This window comes from Chanodichthys erythropterus, chromosome 9 (assembly GCF_024489055.1).
Source record: "Chanodichthys erythropterus isolate Z2021 chromosome 9, ASM2448905v1, whole genome shotgun sequence".
Classification (NCBI taxonomy): Eukaryota; Metazoa; Chordata; class Actinopteri; order Cypriniformes; family Xenocyprididae; genus Chanodichthys; species Chanodichthys erythropterus.
Window position 1 is genome coordinate 3,425,386 of NC_090229.1, and position 27,702 is coordinate 3,453,087.

The 27,702-nt window shown below is 32.7% G+C and overlaps 1 protein-coding gene across 1 annotated transcript in view; it reads left to right on the forward strand.

Annotated features, from left to right (window-relative positions):
• The window catches only part of efna5b (ephrin-A5b), a 134,908-nt gene that overhangs the window by 89,986 nt on the left and 17,220 nt on the right, over window positions 1-27,702 (forward strand). The window contains exon 2 of the mRNA XM_067393446.1: window positions 22,542-22,834. Coding sequence (XP_067249547.1) covers window positions 22,542-22,834 — 293 coding nt within the window. The remainder of the gene's footprint in view (window positions 1-22,541; window positions 22,835-27,702) is intronic.

Below are 27,702 nucleotides of genomic sequence, written 5' to 3' on the forward strand. Positions count from 1 at the left end.
AGGTGAGCTGCTGGGTTAAGACGGCTGTTATTCACTGTCTGCGTTTCAGGATTAGTTTCAAATCCCTGTGAGAGTCGCAGTGAGGAATCACTCTCTCCATCCGTGTCTTTATTTTTCTTTTCCTCCTCTCTAGCAGAGGTTAATTGCTTGATTACTCCAGACATCTACAGGTTAGGCTCTGTAACCCTTCCAGAAGAGGAATGACATTTTTCACATTTTGACAAGGAAAGACTTGAAGTGGAAAACTGAAATCAAGAGAGGAATATTCAGAGTTACAGGTCTGTTCTGTGTCACGGAGAAAACAATGCAAAATGTGCATAATTTGGCTGCCAAGATTGATATTGTTTAAATATATAGATATTAATGGAAGCTAGTTTCAAACACAGATTACAATATTTAAAGTTTTGCCACTTTTTATCTCACGATTCTGACTTTTTTCATGCAATTGCATGCAATTTCCCCATAGGGGAAAAAGTCAGAATTGTGAGATATAAACTCGCAATTGCAAGAAATAAAGTCAAATTATTTAATAATAGTGGAAACAAGCTCCCATAGATATTAGGGGTGTGCAATATTGATAAAATGTTATCTCAACATTTTCTGGTATTTTGTGAATAATAATCATTAGAATTGTTTCATATTCTTCATATTCTTCGGTGGTCAGTTCACAGCATTGACAGAAATGAACTTTTCTTCTATGAGGCGATATTTATCCCCTTAAACAGATTTAATTTTAAAAATAAATAAATTCTACTATAAATATAAAACTAAAGCTGCCAGTAGGTGGCTTAATGAGTGAGTCATTGAATCATTCATTAAACTGATTCTTTCAAAACGCAGATTCATTCAGTAATGGTGCTGTGTGTTACTCAGAGAAACAAAACAGACATTTTCGTTGACAAATATTGACAATATTGTGTCTAAAATGTAACTCAAAATGTAACTCAAAACCATTTTGCAATCATGACTGGGCACACACGCGTAAAGGAGCCCATCAGAGGTGTGATTTTGACCTTTGTGCGCTAAACAAATTTGTAAAATCTGACGTCCATGAAGGAAAATAACAGAGAAGCTCTGCTGTAGGTAGTTCACTGACACACTTACTCACACCCGTCATGTACTCGCACCCTACAGCTTTAATTAGAGGGTGTAAAACACACAGAAATTAGTCCAGACGCCCATCATGACCCAGCCTGACCTCATCTCACACTCACATCTCCTCATTTTCTGTTTCTCATTCAGTCTGTCTTTCTCTCTCTTCATAATCGTCATATAGCTGAATTATGCTATTAGTTCTTCAGTAATAATAATAGACTCGTGTGGCGTGACACATTTTGTGAATGTTAATTAGACTTTATTTCCTCCTGTTGTTCGTTTGGCTGGTTTCTCGTCATTACTGGTAATGAATTGAAGGTTGAGTGTCACTGTGTTCCAAACCCTAGTGAGCTGCCTACATAGACAGCACCTGATGCTGCCTTCTAAGTGACCTTCTTTTGGCCAGTTCCTTCTTGCTTCACAGATTAGATGATCTCAGAATGCTGTATGCTGCCTATGAAGGGAGCTTCCTATGTAGTCTGTGTTAGCGCAGTTGAGAGACTTTGTGTTAAGTCAATAGTTCTCAACAATTATTTTTTTACAGTGCAGACTACATAGGCAGCTCCCTTCATAGGCAGCATACAGCATTCTGAGATCATCTAATCTGTGAAGCAAGAAACTGACCAAAAGAAAGTCACTTAGAAGGCAGCATCATATGTATATATATATATATATATATATATATATATATATATATATATATATATATATATATATATATATATATATATATATATAGAGTATATATTTGTGTTTTAACACTGTGCAAGCTGAATAACAACATGATTGCGAATGTCATTTCGATGTTATAAAATGGTTCAGTAAACAATAAGTTAACATTTTAAGCACAATATTGTCAATATTTGTCAATGAAAATGTCTGTTTTGTTTCTCTGAGCTCCACACAGCAGTGCTTTATCACTGAATAAATCTGCGTTTTGAACGAATCAGTTTAATGAATGATTCAATGACTGAATGACTCAGCCGATTGACTGAATTGTTTGAGTGAATGATTCAATGACTCAGTCATTAAGACAGTGACTTGTTGCCACATACTTGCGGTTTTAGTTTCATATTTAAAGTAGTTTTTTTTATTTATTATTAAATCTGTTTATGGGAACAAATATTGCCTCATAGTAGAAAAGTTAATTTCTGTCAATGCTGTGAACTGACCACTGAAGAATATGAAACACTTCTAATGATTGTTATCGACAAAATAGACAGATAACATTTTTATCAATATTGCACACCCCTAATATCAATGGAAGCTTGTTTCCACCATTGAATTAAAAAAAGCTTTTAGACTTTTTAGACTCTATTTCTTGCAATTGTGAGTTTACATCACAATTCAGACTTTTGTTCCTCAGAAATGCAAGTTATAATCTCGCAATTGCATGACATTTCATCAATAATGTTCAGTCTATCATTCTTTGTTCAGTTGAGTAGTTGGTACAACATTTAGGGGATTTTTATGTAGTTGCAAGTAATTCAGATTGCTTATCCTTTTCGACTCAAAAGATCCCATAAACTGTAAAATATGCGGTTGCTGTTGCACAGTGTGGACAGAAATAGAGCGTCCGTGTCTCTGTTGTCTCTCACATTCAGCAGGTCAGTAAAACACACTCGAGTCTTTTACAGCGCTCTACTTTTGTCACATCCAGCAGGACGCGGCGTATTAATTTAACAAGCTTGTTCATTGATCGAATCATGGGCTCTGATGTAGATGTATAAAAACACATTTATTGAGGCTGTTTTATGTGAGCTGATCTTTCTTTTTTCAGTAAAATGCCTTTTAGTTCATGAGTAGTTCATGTTTGGCACGCATAAATATATCCTACATCAGCTGGAAATCCGTGTAGAATCCGTTTAGTGTGATTGTTTTAAAGACGCTCCTTCGCATGCCTGTGAAGAGTTTTGGTTTGCTTGGTTTGGGGTCTCGTCTCTCTCAGGGTCAGAAATACATCTGTGGTTGAACCCTAGAGGTCAACAGAGGTCAGTGTGTGGGAGGCATCAAGGTGTGTCTGAATCTCTGCTAAATGTCTGTTATTCCTCTGCTGGCATTCTTGAAGCCATCTGGACACCATTATAAAATATAAAGCTGTTTTGCTGTCTTTTGAATGGTCAGTCCTGTGTTGCAGTGGTCATTTAAAAACTAAAAACAAACGTGTGTGTGTTTCTTGATATGAACTCTCCGTGTGTTCGCTCTCCCTCTCTCTCTCTCTCTCTGGCTGGACGGTGAAGCAGCTGCCTTCTGTTCTGGACACAGTCCGGCTCTCAGATGTGCACAGGAAATGCCATATGGCTCCTAGAGACTCTATCGTTCACATTTATCATCCCAAAACACTGGTGTGGTGAAGAGAGAGAGAGAGGACCAATTCAATTTAAGACTGGCCATCCATGACTTCCACAAAGATGTGGATGAGATATTCTTCATAGTCTCAAATACTAAATCAAAAGAATTCTTGAGCCGATAAATGACATTTTCCAACCATTGGTTTTCTTTTTTGATTTTTATCCGCTTATTTGAATGTAAATGAAGAATAGATTGTCTTATTTTACTTCAAGCAGAAATATGATTGTTGTTATGAAGATGTTTTAATCTCACTGATATTGAGCTGGATTTAAAGATTTCTTTCTTTCTTTCTTTTCTCTGTGAGCCAATGAACGTGTCAGTGAAGCTTTATTGATGTTAAAGTCAACGTGAAATGCAGTTTGATGTATTTGTGAGCAAACCAGGATATTCAATAATGAAAACACGCAGAACAGGTGACTTTAATGACTTTATATCTTACAATTCTGACTTTATATCTTACAATTCTGACTTTATAACTCAATTCTGACTTTATATCTCACAATTCTGACTTTATAACTCAATTCTGACTTTATATCTCGCAATTCTGACTTTAAATCTCGCAATTCAGACTTTATATCTCGCAATTCTGACTTTATAACTCAATTCTGACTTTATATCTCGCAATTCTGACTTTATAACTCAATTCTGACTTTATATCTCGCATTTCTGACTTTATATCTCGCAATTCTGACTTTATATCTCGCAATTCTGACTTTAAATCTCGCAATTCAGACTTTATATCTCGCATTTCTGACTTTATATCTCAATTCTGACTTTATAACTCAATTCTGACTTTATATCTCGCATTTCTGACTTTATATCTCAATTCTGACTTTATAACTCAATTCTGACTTTATATCTCGCAATTCCAACTTTAAATCTCACAATTCCGACTTTAAATCTCGCAATTCCAACTTTAAATCTCGCAATTCTGACTTTATATCTCGCAATTCTGACTTTATATCACACAATTCTGACTTTATATCTCACAATTCTGACTTTATATCTCGCAATTCTGACTTGATATCCCGCAATTCTGACTTTATAACTCAATTCTGACTTTATATCTCGCAATTCTGACTTTATAACTCGCCATTCCGACTTTATGTCTCGCAATTCTGACTTAATATCTCGCAATACCGACTTGATATCTCGCAATTCCGACTTGATATCTCGCAATACCGACTTGATTTCTCGCAATTCCGACTTGATATCTCGCAATTCCGACTTGATATCTCGCAATTCCGACTTGATATCTCGCAATTCCAACTTGATATCTCGCAATTTCGACTTGATATCTCACAATTTCGACTTGATATCTCACAATTCCGACTTGATATCTCGCAATTCCAACTTGATATCTCGCAATTCCTAGTTTATATCACAAAATTCTATGAAAAAAAATCGGAATTGCAAGATGTAAACTTGCAATTGCGAGAAAAACTTACAAATTATGAGATAAAAAGTCACAATTATAATGGCGAAAACAAGCTTCCACACTTAAGTGCAATCTGGAGGCTGAAATGCTATAGAAATACTTGTATTCGTCGCAAATACAGTCCCTGATATTTTTGTCCCACAGAGTTTTATAGCACATTAACCTGCTCACAAACTTCAGTCAGAGAACGCTGCATTTTCACAGGATTTCTGCCATCTCTGACTGATATTTATGAGAACCCAAGAATTAACTGTCACCCGTTCCCTGTCGGCCGAATCCAAATAAATCAGCCTCTGATTAGACGGGGCCGCTCTGAGATTTACGTCCATCTGAAGCAGAAACACCTGCAGCTAAACCAAGCTCCCATAAGTCACGGTTGTTGAGTTGATGTGCCGGGCTATATTTGCCCTCACCAATTGCTGAGACGCTCCAGTCCTGACACAGTCGTCCCGGCCAATGACTGCGTGAAGATGGCCCCCGCTGAGGCGTAATGTGACCGGTAATGACGTGCGTGTCAAGCTTTCGGCACGGCGCGGGTCAGCTGGAGTGTGTTTGGACTGTTTCTTCAGGCCTGCTGTGAGTGGGCCGCTCGGGCCAGAGGCTGTGACAGACCTGCCAAGACCCGACGGGAGATTTAGGCAACAGCTGCAGGGTGTCCGTGGACAACGAGACGCTCGGCATCCTGTCAGCGCCCGCTATGTTTAGAGTCTCCAGCCGCTCTCTTCCCTCTGAATATTCTCTCTGTCCCTCCCTTTTTCATCTGAGCGAAGGCATATTTCAGTATTTCATTTTCAGGAGACAGCTCGCCCAAAAACAGTCATTCTGTCAGCGTTTGTTTAGCCTGTTTCTTCTGTGGAACATAAGTGGAGCGTAAGAGACTTCTTAAAAAAAAAAAAAAAAATTGCAATTGTGCCATACTTTTGACCGGTAATGATGATTTAATTTAATTTATTTATTTATTTATTTTGGGGGAAAATATGACCGCGTCCGTGGACAACGAGAAGCTCGGCATCATGTCAGCACCCGCTATGTTTAGAGTCTCCAGCCGCTCTCTTCCCTCTTAATTTTCTATGTCCTTCCCTTTTCCATCTGACTGAAAGCATATGTTAGTATTTCATTTTAAAGAGACAGTTCACCCAAAAATGATCATTCTGTCAGTGTTTACTCGCCCTGTTTCTTCTGTGGAAAGTGGAGCATTAGGGTTTTCTTTCAAAAACATAACAAAAAAACTTAATTATTCCAAACTTTTGACTGATGCTGTTTTTATTTATTTATTTAAGTTAAATTTGTTTCTTAATTTAATGTAATTATTTTTTTATTATTTTTTTTATTTAATTACATTTTTATGTTTATTTAATTTAAATATTTATCTTAAAATGTATTATTTTTAATAATTTTAGATTTTTTTCTATTTTGATTTTATTTTATTTTTAGTTACATTTTCATTTTATTTTAATGTATTATTTTCTATTTTATTTTGTTGTATTTATTAAATTTGTATTTTTTTGTTTATTTATTTTTATTTAATTATTTTTCATTTATTTATTATTTAATTTTATTATTTTTTTACTATTTTTAATGCAATTGATTTATTTATTTTTTTTTTAGTTTTTTTATTTTTTTTTTTAATAATTTTTTTAAAATTATTTTCTATTATTTATATATAGTTTTTTTAACTACTTTTTTTTTTTTTTCTGGGTAAAATATGGCCGTGTCCGTGGACAACGAGACGCTCGGCATCCTGTCAGCACCCGCTATGTTTAGAGTCTCCAGCCGCTCTCTTCCCTCTGAATATTCCCTCTGTCCCTCCCTTTTTCATCTGAGCGAAGGCATATTTAAATATTTAATTTTAAAGAGACAGTTCACCCAAAAATGATCATTCTCTCAGCATTTACTCATCCTCACGTTGTTGCAAACCTCTTTAACATTCAGAAAAAGAAGATGTTTTGAAGGTGTCCAAATGTGTTTTTATGTTATTTTGGACCTCTCTGCCTTTCATTGCATGGCCAAAAACAGCTGAAACATTCTTCAAAATATCATGCAGGTTTGGAATGAGGTTCACATTCATTTTTGTGTGAACGATCCCTTTAATCATCGGTCTTCACCTCTCATTGACGCCCACCCTGACCTGACCTACAGAACCCTTCCATCCTCGTTTCATTTCTGCTTCTCATCTGCTTGAAATAGGCCAAGTGGAAAGTGACGTGGGACTTGATGAAAACAGCAGCAGTGTCACCTTGTGCTGGATTCTTCTGAAGTGATGTTCAGATAATGCAGAGATGAGGGTGAACTGAGCACATCATTTGCACTGGGGAATTATGGGGGTTTGTAACTTGCTTCTGCAAATCTCTGGATGGGTCACAATAACAAAACAAGATGATGTAATTACAGATAGGAGGATTTTGTGATTGAATAAACGTGTGCAAATGTCACGAAACCTGTCAGGAACATGACCAGCTCATATTTTACCTTAAAATCAAAAGGATAAAAAGAGTTTGCACATTTTGGGGCCATTGCATTGACATCATAAAGGTTTCTTGAGCAGCAAATGAGTTCTGAAGGATCATGTGACACTGAATCCTAATGAAAATTGCTGAAAATTCAGCTTTGATCACTGGATATAAATTAAATTTGACTACATATTCACATATATAAAAGTTATTTTAAATTACAAAAATATTTCCTAATTTTTACTGTGTTTTTGATCAAATAAATGCGGCTGTGGTGAGCAGTATAGAGACCTGTGCATCAGGTTCATATGGAGTCAGTTCACATGACTTTGCAGGTCCTCCACGGGGGTCTGACCTCCAGTTCTGAGTCGGTTCTTCATTTAGCTGCTCCTGAAAAGTGTCTTCATTCTGTGGAATGGGCTGCCGGGGTCATAGTTCACAGACCTGCCCCAGGTGTCAAATCCTAATTGACATGACTGGATTTATTGGTCCGTAGCGCAGTAACAGCAGCTGCTCGGCCGTGTAAATCTATAGGAGCTGTTCTTCAGGGCGCTGCATATTTTGTCTGAGCTGATCCTGAGGCTTTTTAGGCTGTAAATCTCTTGGTTAAGTTGTTTTGTCTCGTGCGAAAGGTGGAAATGTCCTTGAGTTCTGCGATCAGTCTCCCAGCTCACCTGTGGACCTTCACTTATCTAAATTGACTGCTATTGGTTTGAATTCTGGTGCGTGTCAGGATTAAACCTGCTCAGAAGAGAGAGACGTCCAGCATTAGATGAGACACATGTTTGACTGATACACTTCATCATCTGTGATCATTTGAGTTGCTTTCAACTCTGAATAACTTTTGGAGATTTTATAATATTAATGTTAAATGAATTTCAAAATGTATTAAAATAGAAAATAATATGATTTCATATTCAATCATTTCAAATATGAGTTATATTACACAATATTAAAGTTAAAGTTTTTTTTACTGTATTTTTGATCAAATAAATGCAGCCTTGGTGAGCAGAAGAGACTTCTTTAAAAAACATTATAAAATCTTACCAACCTCAAACTTTTGAATTTATTTTATTTTATTATTTTATTATTTATTTTATTTTTGGAGAAATAATAACATTAAATATGTTAAAAGAATGTTAAAATATTTTCAAATAAAAACAGCTATTTTAAATTGTAATAATATTTCACAATATTACTGTTTTCTTGAATTTTCGATCAAATAAATGGAGCCTTGGTGAACAGAAGAGACTTCTTTCAAAAACATAAAAAAATCTTATTATTTTATTTTATTTTATTTTATTTTATTATTTTATTTTATTTTATTTTATTTTATTTTATTATTTTATTTTATTTTTGGAGAAATAATAACATTAACTTTGTTAAAAGATTTTTAAAATATTTTCAAATAAAACAGCCTTGTTAAATTGTAACAATATTTTACAATATTGCTGTTTTCTTGTATTTTTGATCCAATAAATGCAGCCTTTGTGAGCAAAAGATACTTTTATTTTATTTTATTATTTAATTTTGAAAACAACTATTTGAAACTGCAATAATATTTCACAATATTATTGAAAATTAAAAATTATTGTTAAAAATAATTATTTTAATTATTTTATTTTATTTTATTTTATTTTATTTTATTTTATTTTATTTTATTTTTGGAGAAATAATAACATTAACAGATGTTAAAAGATTTTTAAAATATTTTCAAATAAAACAGCCTTGTTAAATTGTAACAATATTTTACAATATTGCTTTTCTTGTATTTTTGATCAAATAAATGCAGCCTTGGTGAGCAAAAGATACTTTTATTATTTTATTTTATTTTATTTTATTTTAAAAACAACTATTTTAAATTCCAATAATATTTCACAATATTGCTGTTTTTCTTGTATTTTTGAAGAAATAAATGCAGTGAGCAGGAGACTTTCAAAAGCATTAAAACATTTTACTGATCGTAAACCGTTGAATAGTAGATATATTTTATTTTATTTTACTTTATTATATTTTTTATTTTATTTTATTTTATTTTATTTTATTTTATTTTATTTTATTTTATTTTATTTTATTTTATTTTATTTTATTTTATTTTATTTTATTTTATTTTATTTTATTTTATTTTATTTTATTTTTGGAGGAATAATAACATTAACTTTGTTAAAAGGATTTTTTTTATATTTTAATAGAATAACAGCTATTTTAAATTAAAAATCTTTTAAAAATCTTACATTAAAAATTTCTGCCCCACACTTTGAATATTATATTATATTATATTATATTATATTATATTATATTATATTATATTATATTATATTATATTATATTATATTATATTATATTATATTATATTATATTATATTATATTATATTATATTATATTATATTATATTATAGTGGGTGAAATATGCCATATTTTCATGAAATAAACTGAACACAATAATAAAGACATAAATCATAGAATTTTAGTTTTTAGCACTTTTTTAATAACATAATTTTATGTGGTTTATCTCGTTGCTCTCACACAAAACTCTGAGTATCTTTTGAAGATTGTATGACATGACCTTGCAAACCTCATTACATTTATCAACTAGTTCTTCTAGAAGATCTTAATCTGGTACATTATAACCAAAACATTGTTTTCCAGAGTAAAGCCAGAAAAATCCGGTCGCAGTTTTCCGGTTATGGTGTGTGTTGTGCTTCAGCAGTGTGTGAGCAGACGGTGGGCGTGTCTTCTGAGGCGAGGTTCAGATGAAGGATCCACACGAGTGTCGTTTTGAGAGTCCATCTGCCTGCTAGAAGTGTGAATAGCTGCAGTTCTGTGAAAAGAAACTTTAGTTCAAAAGCTATGTTAATAACACCCCTGATTATGAATAATCATCTGTAATAAGCACTCAAATGTTTCTATCTTGGGCGCAATGCGATGCTCTGAGAGATGTTATTACTGTAAGCGCATGCACTGATCGCGTTACACACACGGACTTCGCTCTCACCTCACAAGCACATTGCGTCATCTGTGTGGGTTTGTGTTTTCTCAGATCGAGTTTTGTGTTTGTGTTCTCTGAGAGACATTCACGGCATCCATTACACACATCATCCAGATCATCCGCAGGCATTTTGGCCTCGTAGCCAAACCCTGAAGCCTCATTAGAGCCGAATGTGGCTGCGGTCCAGTCGTGTAGAGCGAGAGACCCTCCGTCACGCTCCAGGAACAGCTTGAGTCCGTCTAACCGGCTCCGAGGACGACAGAAAGTGTCCTGAAGCACAAACGCTCTCCAGGACATCAAAGTTTCCTTCTTCTTCAGGAAGTGACACACACTTTTGTGAGAGTTGATATCATCACACACTCTCACCTCGACGCGGTGACCGGCTGGAGCAGTGGCATTTTAGCATTATATTATAGTATTTAAACTTAATATTTTATTCTAAACCAGGCCTTTTGTTTTTATATTTTCAGTTTTTAGTTTAGTAATTGAGTTATATGTGCTCTTGTCATTTTAAAACAGGTTAAGCAGTAGTTTAGTAATATTAATATGGTATTTAGCACACTCAAAAAAAAAAAACAAAAAAAAAATGCAAGCCGTTTTTCGAGATTTACGTAAAATTCCATCAAATTGAATTTAACAATCCTTACATATTATGAGTTAAGAATTAAATTAGTAAAAAAAACCCTCTTTGTATAAATCTTAAACTTAAATTTAAACATATTTTTATTTATGAATACGAATCACATCCATTCCGTTGTTCCGTTTTTACTCATTTAAAATTCTTAATTCATAATATGTGAGAATTGTTCAATTCAGTTTGAGGAAATTTTACTATTAGCTAACTGAAATGTGTAAATCTTGAAAGAAATGTTTTGAGTTTAATATTTTGAATTAGTTTTTATTTTTATATTTTTCTGTTTTTGTGCAATTTAATTGCATTTTAAGTAATTTTAGTAATTTTGTTATGTGTTATGTGCTCAGTTTTAGTCATTTTAGCACTTCAACTTAAATGCATTATTGTTATTATTTACATTTATTATTTTTGTTTTTTCATCTAATATTTATCTTTTATTAAGCAAAAACACGCTGTTTTTGTGTGTGTCCCTTTAAATGCAAGTGAGCTGCTGCTCCCGCCCCCTTTCCAGAAGAGGGCGGAGCTTTAACAGCTCAACAACAACAAAGCTGGAGAATCTCACGCAGCCAAAATGAGGAAAGTGTTCAGCCTTACATTGTTCAAACCGGAGTCGACACTGATGGAGAGACTCAGGAAGAAGTTACAACTTTTAGACGTTTCTGAATGGTTAGTGGATAAATTGATGTAGTTGCTGTGGAGTTGATTCAACTCATCCACTAGCATGTGCCGTCATGTTCATCTTTTGTGTTGAACTGACCCTCGTTTGTGAAGCAGTCCGATGTAAAATGACGGCATTTACAAAAACAACTCTTCCTCTTCTCTAAAGCAGCCCAACATGGCCCCGCCCCCTTTGTTGTGTGTTCTCAGGGGCGGGGTTTATGTAAATTTGGGGGTTTGTGATGTCACTAACCCAGAAAGAAGCTTGTTGTAGTCCTTAAAAAAGTGATTTCTGTAAAAGAAAATATCTCCCTTTGCATTGAACTTTGAGTGTCGTAACTTTGCAGATGTTGTTTATGATCAAATAGTGTATGTGTGTGTGTGTGTGTGTGTGTGTGTGTGTGTGGAGACACATAGGCAGATAAAAGGCAATGATGGACTCTGTGATGGAGAAATGTCTTGATTCTCTAGTATCTTAGCATGATTTTTCTGCGTCTGATCCCTCAGCACACAGTGGCTGGAATTAAATGAAAATGCAAGAACAAACACAAGAATATCCCAACATGTGTTCAGTTTACTCATGAGGCTCTAACGCACTGACACGGTTGTGTTCAATAAAATGATTCACATATGGTGGATGTTTTGCTCTGTGATTCCCAGCGAAGCAAACAAACTCCAGCTGAATCTTTGTAGATAAATATAAATATGAAGGTTTTATTAATAGTACGGCTTAGTTTTATACATATTTTATGTCATGTTGGTGAAGAATAGTGATGAAGCTCATCAGAAAGCTGCATAATGGAGGCTTGTGTGACAAAACTACATTTCCCTTAATCCTCTGTGGCAGAACTACAAATTCAGTTACACACATTCTTGCACTTCATTAGAATGAAAGAGTTTAATTTCTCAAAACTTTTATTTTATTCTGGGCAAAATCCTTAGGAACGAACAAATGTAAGAAATTCAGATGTTTTCAAGTTTACTTTTCACATAGTTCTCTCTTCAGCTTATCCCGGTGAATGTCGTGCCCGCGGGAGGATAATGATTATATTTGATAAACATATTAATAAAGACGGAGCGTGGTTTACACTGGCGCCGTCCGTTTGTCTTCTTTAAAAAATAAACCTGCGCTCCGAGCCGGAGGTGAGTGCGTTTTCATGAGCGATGACTTGTTGATTTTAATCCGCAGTAAATGTGCAGCGCTGCGGGGAGCTGAACTCGCTCTGACCCCGCTGAAATTACACATCAGAGGGAGCGCCAGCGGCCTGGTTAGACCAGACCCACCTCCGCTCCGCCGCTTAACGTCGTTACTGCCATTTCATAATTGCAGATGTTTGCTTGTGGCGGTGAAGTTTGCTCGCAGGAGTGAGGCAGAGCCGTTCTGATCCACATGTGACCTGCTTATCAACTCTGATGCGTCAGTGTGTCTGTGCGAGAGCGAGGCACGAACCTCGTTAACAAACCAACATAATGACGGATGACGAGAGGCTGTTCTCATCCGATTGGCCCTCGTGTCCTCGTGACCACCCAAACTCCTTCGTGTGAGCGAAAAATGAGCTTCCAGATGCGCCGCACATGGAACGCCACAAACATTAAGACCGCATCCCAATTTGCATACTTTTACTGCACACTAAAATGTGTGCTTGTGATGGAAATACATACTTGAGCATAATTAGTAAGACACTATACACCAGTTTCAGGGCATGCTGTTACTTTATAAAAGTATCCACAGTTTTTAACAGGTATTTGTGCACATAAATGCAAAATTATTGGGAGGGGGGGGGCGGGGGGGCGGGGGGGTATAAATAGTATGTCATTCATGCTTGTGCATATATAATATAATGTAGTGCATATATGTCATTTGGGACACATTAATCCAATATGACATTGTACACACAATTAATTGTACAAAATATGCTTAATAAATGGAAAAATACATTGACACAAATAGTATGGCAATCATATATATACACACATATTTGTATATTGTGCATATATATATATATATATATATATATATATATATATATATATATATATATATATATATATATATATATATATATATATATATATATAAATTATTGTGTATATATAGAATTTTGGAGCACATTAATCCTAATCTATAGTTATTTTACACTTTTACACAAATTCAATTATTAAAATAACTAGAAAAAATTGTCGCAGAAATAGTACATCAATCATGCATCTAAAAAATTATATATTATACTATGATATATATATATATATATATATATATATATATATATATATATATATATATATATATATATATATATAATGACACAAATTATGTACTATACATATATATGTGTGTGTATGTACTGTATGTATGTATATATAAGCATATATTTAATTTTGTATTAAATATCTAATTTTAAAATAGCTGGAAAAAAAAAGTTATAGTACAGACATAGTACAGTATGTCAATCATATAATTATATATAAGTGCATATATATAATTTGGGTGAAAGTTTAAAGTGACACATTAATCCAATATAACATTTTTACAAACACACACAATTATAAATTCAAAATAAATGGAAAAATACATCAAATAGTATGGCAATCATATATACAGACACTCACACACACACACACACACACACACACACACACACACACACACACACACACACACACACACACACACACACACACACACACACACACACACACACACACACACACACATATATAAAATATTAGCATATTAATTCTAATCTATAATTTTTTACACTTTTACACAAATTCAATTATTAAAACTGCTGGACAAATTCATGTCACAGAAATATATGTCAATCATACATCTATAAAATTATATATAATATAATATTGTGCATATATATCATTTGGGACACATTAATCTTAATCTTGCACAGTCTGTACAGTAGGAAAACAACACAAATAGGGACTCATGCCCAGTTTCTATTTGGTCTGTTTGATTTTCTCCTCTTGGAGTCTCATTCAGAACTGATTCATGTGTGTCCTTTCTATACCAGAATCGCTCGCGGCGAAGTAGTTTGCAAAACCAGACAGAGGAATTAAAACATGTGTACAACATATGTTGACTGGTCTTCTTAGCCAGAAGCAGGTGAGATGGTCCAACCACCAGCCCATCAAACCATCAGCAGAACTTCCCTTCGCATTCTAGCAATGATGGAAATACGGCTGCTGTTTCCATCTCAGCTCATACGAGAACTCTATACGCTCGCTGGGTGACCGCCACATGCCTAACCTCCTAAATGCCGTCCTGCTTGACTGGAAAACGACTTACGATCAGGCCTCTACAATTACAGATATTACCTGAGCTGCAGCAGCAGGAGGATTTATTGAAGGCAGCTGTTGCTGGTATTCAGCAGGGCTGCTGGAGCAGGAGCAGGTGGAGATCTGTGTTATACACATATAAAGACGGGCTGCTGACGCGTTCTGTCACAGGTTTACACGGGGAAAAGGGTCGCGATGGACTTCCGAATTCTTGGTAGCTAGCGGTCCTCTGGGAATGGAGGGAACGGGCTGAGAACGCATTTAGTGCGCCGATGATCCCACATCCTGACGGCTTGTGTTGTTATATGTGTGTATGGTTCATTGACGAATACGTTTAAAAAATAAAAAAAACATTATGGAGATATAATTATTTTAGATGTTTGTGTTAACAATGAGATTATGTGGTTTTTATAATCAATTATCACTGCTTTTGTCATTTTTTACAAGATTTGTCACCAAAAAAGTCATTTCGGTTTTACCGAATGACAATATTTTCAAACAATGCTAACAGGATGTTATCTAGCTAGCTATCAAAAGGACAGTCAAACATTTTATATTTAGTAAAAGTTTTTAAAATATTCCATAATTTTCCATGTTTTATAGCAGTTGCACCGAATGACCAGATGTTTCGGGACATGCATATGAGCGAAAGTGAAAACATGAATTTTTCAAATTTATTTACTTTGCTTCATTACCATGTGGTCCTTTGCAGGTGTCTGAATGATGTCACATCCTGTCACATGATACTGACCGCATGACTTGATCCAAAATGGTCCCTTTATATCGGTTACTCCAAATGACGTCAATGAAATTCATTTTTCCGGACATTTTCTCATGACAAAGCAACAACGTCTACACATAATTTTAATATAATTTTGCACCATGTTGATATATGATGTTATAAAATAAAAAAAAATATACATTTATTACATTTTAAGATATTTTAATCACAAATGAAATGGCTGTATTGGAGTCCAGTTAAACTGAATGACACTTCAAAATCTTTAAAAGACTTTTATATGAAGCAAAATATAATTAAAACCTTTTTGGATTCATTAAAAGAGATCTAGTTGTATTACTTTAGATGTCATATCTATGTTTTTTATTGTTATTATTAAGGCCTTTGGACAAAAAAATGATGCATCACATCATTGACCCATATATAAATATATATAAATGATAATTCTTATTTTTATTATTATTCCCGAAATATATGTGGGTTATATTTAAAATGTTTATGTTTATCATATTGCATCAAAATAATAAATATAGTTCAGGCAGATATATGTTTACATCAGATTCATCCATAAGCTTTTGTGAGTTATGGATTGTTAATTGAGAGTAATCTTTTTAATGTGTATGCAAAAAAAAAAAAACACTGGACATGTGTTCAGAGTGTGTGTGTGTGTGTGTGTGTGTTCTCTCAGAAAGCCGTTAAGCGCGGTGGTCAATCACACCTGCAGCTCTTATCACAAAGAATCACTATTCTCTCCGTGAGTCGGGCGTCCAGACCAGCGCAATCATTCTGCGTCAGACGGGTCTTCATCGAGTGTGTGGGCCGATTTCACTGAGCTGTGTAATTGTCATGGAAATAGACCAATCGAGGCCGTTTGGAAGGCCACGTCTCTCCTAAACAGAACTCGGCGTCAAAGAAAGAGAGTTGAAATGGCTGGAGTTGCTGCTGGGGTTTATAATCAGCTAGTAATAAATGTTCTAAAGTTGGGCGATCCACCTCTCTGATTACAGAGCGCGGTCCAGCCAGAGCTGCGCTTCCACCTCAACTTCTCTCCCAAACAGCTGTAGCATAACAAAGACGTGTAATTATCATAATTTGACAATTAGCCTGCCATCCATTCCCAGTTTTTAATTACTCCCTTTCGTATTACCGGAGCATCAAGGACTTTTCCTGCAGTGTTTTTCAGCTGCTGTTTTTCAGCAGATAGAGGTCGAGGAGGTCGAGCGCCGTCTGTGAAACTTCACTGTGCTGTTTAGAGGGAAAAACCCCAGACAAATGTATTAAAGAATTGTTCTGGGATCAATACAAGTTACAGCATCTGTGACATCCGGGCTATTACAACAGAAAAGCATTTCCACTTTGTAAAAACAAACAGAAATTGCATTTACAGTAAGTGGAAGTTGTTGGCGTTGGACATTTCACCAGGATAAATGTTCAAATACAGAGACATGAGACTATAAACATAGAGACTTTACAGCTCTTTTTAGATTGAATTATTAATGCTTTAACAAAAATATTGCACATTTTTGCTTTAAATCCTCCTGAGTTTCACACCCTATAAAGTGCATTACTGTAAGCGTGATTCATGCTTGTTGAAATTATTTTTTTTTAGCAAAATTAGATATGTGATGTTTGCATTTGACTGTATTTCTTCGGAACGACAGCAATAGAATTGAATTTAAAATAGATTGTGCAAAGTCCCACAATTGCCAAGAGGTTCCTGGAAATCAGAGAATGCATGTTCAGATGATGTGATATCGATAACAAATAAAAACAGATTAAAACCTCACCAGACCTTACAGGGACATTCCTAATGTGAATAATGCTCAGAATCCTGGGGATTCAAAAGAAATATTGCAACATCTTTTTTCATTTCTGCAGTTTTTGGCGTAATATCTTCAGAAAGAGTGCTTATTAGACCTGCCGTTCTTCACACGGAGCTCAAGAGCAGAGAAAACGCTTGTGATATTAATTTGGGTGTGTTGAAGAAATGTTCAAAAGACCACAAGCTCCTCCAATTCATTCTGAAGTGTGTGTCTCTGAAATGATATTTTATGGATAAGAGCAGATATTTTTAAGCCTCCCTACATATAATACATCTCTGTTGCATGCAAAAACATAATATTGTGAATTGTGTATTACATTCATTCAGTACTGCAATATTAAAAATAATAATAAAAAATAATAATAAATAAATAAATAAATCAACAAGCATGAATCACATCAATATTAATAAATCAACAAGCATGAATCACATTAATATTAATAAATCAACAAGCATGAATCACATTAATATTAATAAATCAACAAGCATGAATCACATTAATATTAATAAATCAACAAGCATGAATCACTTTAATATTAATAAATCAACAAGCATGAATCACTTTAATATTAATAAATCAACAAGCATGAATCACATTAATAATAATAAATCAACAAGCATGAATCACATTAATATTAATAAATCAACAAGCATGAATCACATTAATATTAATAAATCAACAAGCATGAATCACATTAATAAAAATGAATCAACAAGCATGAATCACATTAATATTAATAAATCAACAAGCATGAATCACTTTAATATTAATAAATCAACAAGCATGAATCACATTAATATTAATAAATCAACAAGCATGAATCACTTTAATATTAATAAATCAACAAGCATGAATCACTTTAATATTAATAAATCAACAAGCATGAATCACTTTAATATTAATAAATCAACAAGCATGAATCACATTAATATTAATAAATCAACAAGCATGAATCACATTAATATTAATAAATCAACAAGCATGAATCACTTTAATATTAATAAATCAACAAGCATGAATCACTTTAATATTAATAAATCAACAAGCATGAATCACATTAATATTAATAAATCAACAAGCATGAATCACTTTAATATTAATAAATCAACAAGCATGAATCACTTTAATATTAATAAATCAACAAGCATGAATCACATTAATATTAATAAATCAACAAGCATGAATCACTTTAATATTAATAAATCAACAAGCATGAATCACTTTAATATTAATAAATCAACAAGCATGAATCACATTAATATTAATAAATCAACAAGCATGAATCACTTTAATATTAATAAATCAACAAGCATGAATCACTTTAATATTAATAAATCAACAAGCATGAATCACATTAATATTAATAAATCAACAAGCATGAATCACATTAATATTAATAAATCAACAAGCATGAATCACTTTAATATTAATAAATCAACAAGCATGAATCACATTAATATTAATAAATCAACAAGCATGAATCACATTAATAAAAATGAATCAACAAGCATGAATCACTTTAATATTAATAAATCAACAAGCATGAATCACTTTAATATTAATAAATCAACAAGCATGAATCACATTAATAATAATAAATCAACAAGCATGAATCACATTAATTAAAATGAATCAACAAGAATGAATCACTTTAATATTAATAAATCAACAAGCATGAATCACATTAATATTAATAAATCAACAAGCATGAATCACTTTAATATTAATAAATCAACAAGCATGAATCACATTAATAAAAATGAATCAACAAGAATGAATCACATTAATATTAATAAATCAACAAGCATGAATCACATTAATAAAAATGAATCAACAAGCATGAATCACATTAATATTAATAAATCAACAAGCATGAATCAAATTAATATTAATAAATCAACAAGCATGAATCACATTAATATTAATAAATCAACAAGCATGAATCACATTAATATTAATAAATCAACAAGCATGAATCACATTAATATTAATAAATCAACAAGCATGAATCACATTAATATTAATAAATCAACAAGCATGAATCACATTAATAAAAATGAATCAACAAGAATGAATCACATTAATATTAATAAATCAACAAGCATGAATCACATTAATATTAATAAATCAACAAGAATGAATCACATTAATATTAATAAATCAACAAGCATGAATCACATTAATATTAATAAATCAACAAGCATGAATCACATTAATATTAATAAATCAACAAGAATGAATCACATTAATATTAATAAATCAACAAGCATGAATCACATTAATATTAATAAATCAACAAGCATGAATCACATTAATAATAATAAATCAACAAGCATGAATCACATTAATATTAATAAATCAACAAGAATGAATCACATTAATATTAATAAATCAACAAGCATGAATCACATTAATATTAATAAATCAACAAGCATGAATCACATTAATATTAATAAATCAACAAGCATGAATCACATTAATATTAATAAATCAACAAGCATGAATCACATTAATATTAATAAATCAACAAGCATGAATCACTTTAATATTAATAAATCAACAAGCATGAATCACATTAATATTAATAAATCAACAAGCATGAATCACTTTAATATTAATAAATCAACAAGCATGAATCACTTTAATATTAATAAATCAACAAGCATGAATCACTTTAATATTAATAAATCAACAAGCATGAATCACATTAATATTAATAAATCAACAAGCATGAATCACTTTAATATTAATAAATCAACAAGCATGAATCACTTTAATATTAATAAATCAACAAGCATGAATCACATTAATATTAATAAATCAACAAGCATGAATCACTTTAATATTAATAAATCAACAAGCATGAATCACATTAATATTAATAAATCAACAAGCATGAATCACTTTAATATTAATAAATCAACAAGCATGAATCACTTTAATATTAATAAATCAACAAGCATGAATCACATTAATATTAATAAATCAACAAGCATGAATCACATTAATATTAATAAATCAACAAGCATGAATCACATTAATAAAAATGAATCAACAAGAATGAATCACATTAATAAAAATGAATCAACAAGCATGAATCACATTAATATTAATAAATCACCAAGCATGAATCACATTAATATTAATAAATCACCAAGCATGAATCACATTAATATTAATAAATCAACAAGCACTTAATGCACTTACAATGGAAGTCTATGGAGCGAGAAATATTTTCTTTGTAAATCACGAAACTTCATGTAAAAAAATGTTTTCCGCATTTTCATGTCACTACCGAAATGTATTTAGTGTATTTTTAGTCCATTGTCTGAGACTGATTTTAACCACACTTCTACATTTCTGATCTGGAAATATCCCGGTGCTCCTCTCACAGCCTCTCTTTCATAGTAGATAGGTCCATCATTCTGAGTTAAATGTGTTCAAATGTCTGAAAATTTGTGTGGAACTTAAGGAATGTCACTACCAAACACTTTTTTTTCTACGATTAAACAAACTTTTTTGGGTGTTATTCCACAAAATGTCATTTTTATGTGTGTACAATATTATTAAATTATTTTTTATTGTGTTTCGGTAGTGACAAATTTGAAAATAGTAAAAATATTCCAAAACTTTCTGAAAATACAATATGAGAATTAACTGCACAATTACTAGAAATGTGTACCTTGGATATTATACAATTTGCATATATATATATATATATATATATATATATAAGACACATATATAATAAACATGGTGCATATGAAAACTCATGGCTTGCATACGCTTAAGTTTAATGATCCTTTAAATGCATAAAAGCAATTATACATTAATCAGCCGTTGCTATTAATTTCCTGTCATATAAAATGTATTTATTATAGAGCAAAATAAAAATAATTCCCTTGCTCACAGGGGCTGAGCGGTCAGATGTGAGAGACTCATTGTTTGGTCTGCGGTGTTGATAAACTGCTGCATGTGTTAATTGTGAGGAGGTACGAGTCTGTCCTCGCTGTTTACACCTCCAGAACATCTCCAACATTAGCGGCTCCTGCTGCGGGTGAGAGAGGCGACGCTAATGAAGCGTGCCTTAATTGAGAAGAGGATTATTAACTTTGTTAATTGAGTTGATGAAATGCACGGACGCAGACTGTAATGCGAATCGAATGAGGAGTGTTTTCTGTGTGGATTGGGAAAATCAGTTTTGTTGTTGAATATATTTGGCCTTGACCTGAGATCAGACCGGCCGTGCCACTGTTTCGTTTTTCAGTCTCAGCCTGTTTGACCCGGTGATTTATCATAGCACCAACCCGTCGACGAGAGGCTTTAGAGAACATTCACCGCACGCTTTTATTTCTGATTTGAGGGAAAGATAGAATTGCTTCAGGAGGAAAAATTCAAGGATGGAGAATTTCAATTAAAAGTTTCCACAGGGCCATTTCTCTAACTGATTCCCAATTAAAACTTTGACCTGGCTGAAAAATGGCTGTTTAGCAGCACGAACGAGGTTGTTTAGTCATTCCTTCAAAGTTTAGAATATAAAGTCGAGAGTATTTACAGGTGATGCTCATCCTCAAGGGTCACCGACCCAAAGATAGAAATAGTGTCACTTTGACAAACATTCGTTTAGAGTCAGTCAGAGGTCATTATCTTTAACCGTTGTTCATTTTCACATACTTTGCAATGTTTGAGAACCAAATATGGGCACATGTTATGCATTTCAACGGTGAGATGATGCCAGATTTGCTTGTCATCCATAAACACATCAGGCATGCATTTGGACATGTTAGTCTCTCTTGTGATTAATGAGATCATTTCTTGTGTTGCACATTGGAGTTGTTTCAAAACACTTGGCATTGATGTCAGAGAAGAGATTGGAAGCAAATCTGGGCTCGTCTCAGTAAAATGCATCTAATATCAAGTGATTTATGCACTCATCTTTATTGCAATTATTTCAATGCAAATCTCCATGTTTCATTCCCATGTTCCTAACGGCCATCACTGTAAAAGATAAAGCGAATATTTGCAATATTCGTTTGTAAGGCTCTAATCCATGTGGCTCTCTTTGCGTCCTGCAGGTTTCAACGTGGAGACTATCACATCGACGTCTGTATAAACGATTACCTGGACGTGTACTGTCCGCACTACGAGGACTCGGTGCCTGAGGAGAGAGCGGAGCGCTACGTCCTCTACATGGTCAACTACGACGGCTACAGCACATGTGACCACACCGCCAAGGGCTTCAAGCGGTGGGAGTGCAACCGGCCGCACTCGCCCAACGGCCCGCTCAAGTTCTCCGAGAAGTTCCAGCTCTTCACGCCCTTCTCGCTGGGATTCGAGTTTCGACCGGGACGAGAGTACTACTACATATGTGAGTATGACATCACAGCGTACGATTCGGGATTCAGATTGAAAACGATAGGCTGGTTTCAAATGAAACATGCTGTCATGAAATTATGTTTGCATCTTTAAATACAAAGAATAACAGCTTGGAGTTTTGGCTTTGTCTGGATGTATTGCGTATGTATCAATTTTTTGAGTTGTCAGAAATACTGGTTAACCTATGATTTTTTTTATTGATATTTTGAGTCTTGATGAAGATGTGTATAACCCTTTCAAAAGGTTTGACTTTGGATAAAAGACTTAACTGATAAAAACTGGCTTTAATCACAGAAGTGATCGGTTTCTTCCAGATTTTTAATGGAGGATTTAAGGTAACCCTAACCCTAACAATTCTGTGTTTGGGGCCATATGGGTGCAATTTGGGCCAAAAATCACAATTTCAGTTTTATTCTCTTTAAAATGTAAAAACAATCATGGCCATCCAAGCTTTAATGTCCTTGAGGCAATAATTTTAAAGCATGTACAAGGAAAAAAACATCGGACCCAGAATAGACCCCTGAGGGACTCCACAAGGATGGGGACACAAAGTCTCCAAGGCAGACAGAAAAATATCGAATAGATATGACCTAAACCATTCTAGAGCAATACCTTTGTTACCAACACATTGTATGATTGTCTTGGTCCAGGTTAAATTGACAATAATTGGATTTTATAGCCATATTTCTACCGCAGGAACTTTCCCCAGGAATTTGGGGTGGTATTCAGTGTGTTTCGACCACAGGAACCATGGTCTGTAAGAAATTCCGGGTAAAAATTTCCCCCTCAGAAAGTCCCTGCTCACGAGGTAGTACTTTTTCAAAGTTCAGGAACTTTTAGGGGAGGGACTTGGCCGTTGAACATGCTGATTGGTTGACTCCACGCAGCATTTTATTTCAACCACCATTTTTAAAATGGAGTAGGTGTTGTTTGCTATTCGTATCAACAATGGAGTTTAAAAAATACTATCGATGGACTGACGGCGAGGTTCAGGCTTTATTAAGCTTATATGCGGAGGACGAAAACCCAACGGGAACAATCCTACGTCATGGAAACGCAGAAAGTAACAGGTCTGGGGGAAAAGTATGGGGTTAGATTCTCGCCTAAAGTATTGCAGTATGGATCAAAAAATAATAAGCATGAATCAAAAATGTAAAAACACATGTAAAAATATATTGCATGATCAGAATGGCAAAAAAAAGTGGTAACGGATAAAAAAATATAATAAGCGTGAATTGAAAAATTAGAAGCGCATTAAAAAAATAAACAAGCATGAGTCAAAACTTTATACACATTTAAACCTAATAATGCTTGTTATATCTTTTTAAATGCGCTTTTAATTTTTCTATTCACGCTTCTGTTCATTTTTTGATTTTTCGCAATACTTTAGGCAGGAATCTAACCCCATAGAAAAGATCTCGAACATCAAAAGCATGGCGCTAGCAACATTAAAATCACGGGTTCGATTCCCAGCAAAATGCACATGCATAAATGCCTAAAAATGCACGGCATCAATGCATTGCAAATCTCTTCGGATAAAAGCATCTGTCAAATGCATAAATGTGCATGCGATGCACCAAAAATATTATAATTCGCCTGCTGCCTTTAAAATGACAGTTTAATAGTTTGTCATGAGGGTTCGAGGATGATGTTTGCTCTCTGTTTTGGTTTGTTCAAGCACACAAAATGAGCTCATGCTATAAAGCTGCGTACAGTTATAAGGCCAGAAATACCTGTTAACCCAGGTGTGTTTTCAACTTCTCACATTTCCGATCGAGTTTTATGTGTTTAACCCTTTCAGGCCTGTTTCAACAGCCCTAATATAAGTTTATTTCCCTCACTGCATGTCAGTGACAAAGCCGTTTGTACATTATTCTCAACTGAATGAAAGCAGCTATAAGAAAATGCAATATTTTCTCGTGCTGAGATTCATTTTCAAGGACAGCATATGAAATCGAGCGAGGACAGAAATCAATATGAATCAATATTCTTGGAAAAGAGAATGCGATGCGTTTCACTGAAGGACACCTGTCTACAAGGTGAGATGAAAATGCAGGCAAACCTCATTAGTTTTCGCTCATAACGCTCCTGCAGGACCTTCATATCATCGTCGTGTCCCGAGGCCTCGTTACATGGAGAGCCGTTATTATGTGCTTGACTGGCCTGTGCTGCTGAGGACGTGAAAACCATCCAGCGTATCGTTCTCCTCACGAGTCCCATCATCCTCCCTCTCGGTCCAGAGCGAACATCTGTGAAATACGTTTGCCCTCTCTGAATGATTGTGCGTCTCACTCCACGGATCCGTCTGTCTCTTTACATCTTGGCAGCTTTTGTCTCTCTGGCGAACATCGTAATTAATATACATCATGACAATCGTGCTGAGCATAATTCCAAACAGAAAGTCAGAGCTGGAGTTGAAGTGTGAAGCGTCCCACTTTCAGTTGCCATATTTCACAAAGACTTCATGCCGTATCGCAGACGCTATTATATTCTGTGGTAAGAAATATGAATTCACAATTACAGACAGTTAAAGATGTCAGCTTTCTCTGGCAGGAATATTTAAGCAAATGTTCAATTAAAACCTCCTTTGCAGTTCATCCATCAAGCTTTCATTTCGACTATAATGAAAACTGTCCAATATCATTGTAATAGTGTTTCATATCATGCTGACGTCCACATCATTGTGTATTTAATAATTATATTATTCAGCAGATTGATTGTGCTCACATTCATGTTTTATTGGTCACATCACCTTCTTGACTTGACCTTGAGCTTTAAGGTCAGAGAATAAAGTTCTGTTTCAAAACCTGCGGGTAGATGCTGTAATCTGGCTGCGAAAAGCATCGTTCTCCACTGAAGGCCATTCAAAAATGTTTTGTTGCAAGCAACATAGAAATTTTTATTTATTTTATTTTATTTTATTTTATTTTATTTTATTTTATTTTATTTTATTTTATTTTATTTTATTTTATTTTATTTTATTTTATTTTATTTTATTACTTTATTTTATTATTACTTAAAGCATCTTTCTCCACTGATAACCATTCAAAAAATATATCTTGCAAACAACACATTTTTATTTTATTTTATTTTATTTTATTTTATTTTATTTTATTTTATTTTATTTTATTTTATTTTATTTTATTTTATTTTATTTTTTATTTGTTATTTTTTATTTTACTTTACTTCATTTTTTATTTTATTTTATTTTAATTTATTTTATTATGGCTGCAAAAAACATCTTCCTCAATTGACAGCTATTTAAAAATTATAAGTAGTAATCAACATCGAAATATATATATTTTTAATTTATATAGCAAATAACATACATTTTTATTTTATATAGATAGATAGATAGATAGATAGATAGATAGATAGATAGATAGATAGATAGATAGATAGATAAAAAATAAAACTTTACTTTACTTTACTTTACTTCATTTTTTATTTTATTTTATTTTATTTTATTTTATTTTATTTTATTTTATTTTATTTTATTTTATTTTATTTTATTTTATTTTATTTTATTATTACTTAAAGCATCTTTCTCCATTGACAACCATTCAAAAATTATATCTTGCAAACAACAATTTTTTTTTAATTTTTTTTTATTTTATTTTATTTTATTTTATTTTATTTTATTTTATTTTATTTTATTTTATTTTATTTTATTTTATTATTTTATTTTATTTTATTTTATTTGTTATTTTTTATTTTACTTTACTTTACTTCATTTTTTATTTTAATTTATTTTAGTTTACTTTATTTTATTCTGGCTGCAAACAAACATCTTTCTCAATTGACAGCTATTTAAAAATTATAAGTAGTAATCAACATCGAAATATATATATTTTTTATTTATATAGCAAATAACATAAATTTTTATTTTATTTTATTTATATATATGTATATATATAGATAGATAGATAGATAGATAGATAGATAGATAGATAGATATATAAAAAATAAAATAAAATAAAATAAAAATGTAAAAATATCGCAAATAACATACATTTTTATTTTATTTTATTTTATATATATATATATAGAGAGAGAGAGAGAGAGAGAGAGAGAGATTTTTTTTTTTTTCTGGCTGCAAAACCATTGACAGCCATTCAAAATATTTTATTTATTTGTTATTTTTTATTTTACTTTACTTTACTTTACTTTACTTCATTTTTTATTTTATTTTATTTTATTTATTTTTTATTTTTTATTTTACTTTACTTCATTTTTTATTTTATTTTATTTTATTTTATTTTAATTGACAGCTATTTAAAAATTATAAGTAGTAATCAACATCGAAATATATATATATTTTTATTTATATAGCAAATAACATACATTTTTATTTTATTTTATATATATATATATATATATATATATAGAGAGAGAGAGAGAGAGAGAGAGAGAGAGAGAGAGAGAGAGAGAGAGGGAGAGATTTTTTTTTTTTCTGGCTGCAAAACCATTGACAGCCATTCAAAATTTTTATTTTATTTATTTTTTATTTTACTTTACTTTACTTTACTTTACTTTACTTTACTTTACTTTACTTTACTTTACTTTACTTTACTTTACTTTACTTTACTTTACTTTACTTTACTTTACTTTACTTTACTTCATTTTATTATTTTATTTTATTATTTTATTTTATTTTATTATTTTGACAGTCATTCAAAAATTTAATCGAAATATTACTGTAACACAGTTCGTAAATGTGGGAAGAAGGAGGCGGGAACCGGCGAACATTCAATGTAACTTTAATTCTAAAATAAACAAAGGACAAAACGAAAGTAATGCCGGCAGACCGTCGCGGATGTCTGCCGGCCACACAAACATAATACATACAGCATAACTCTA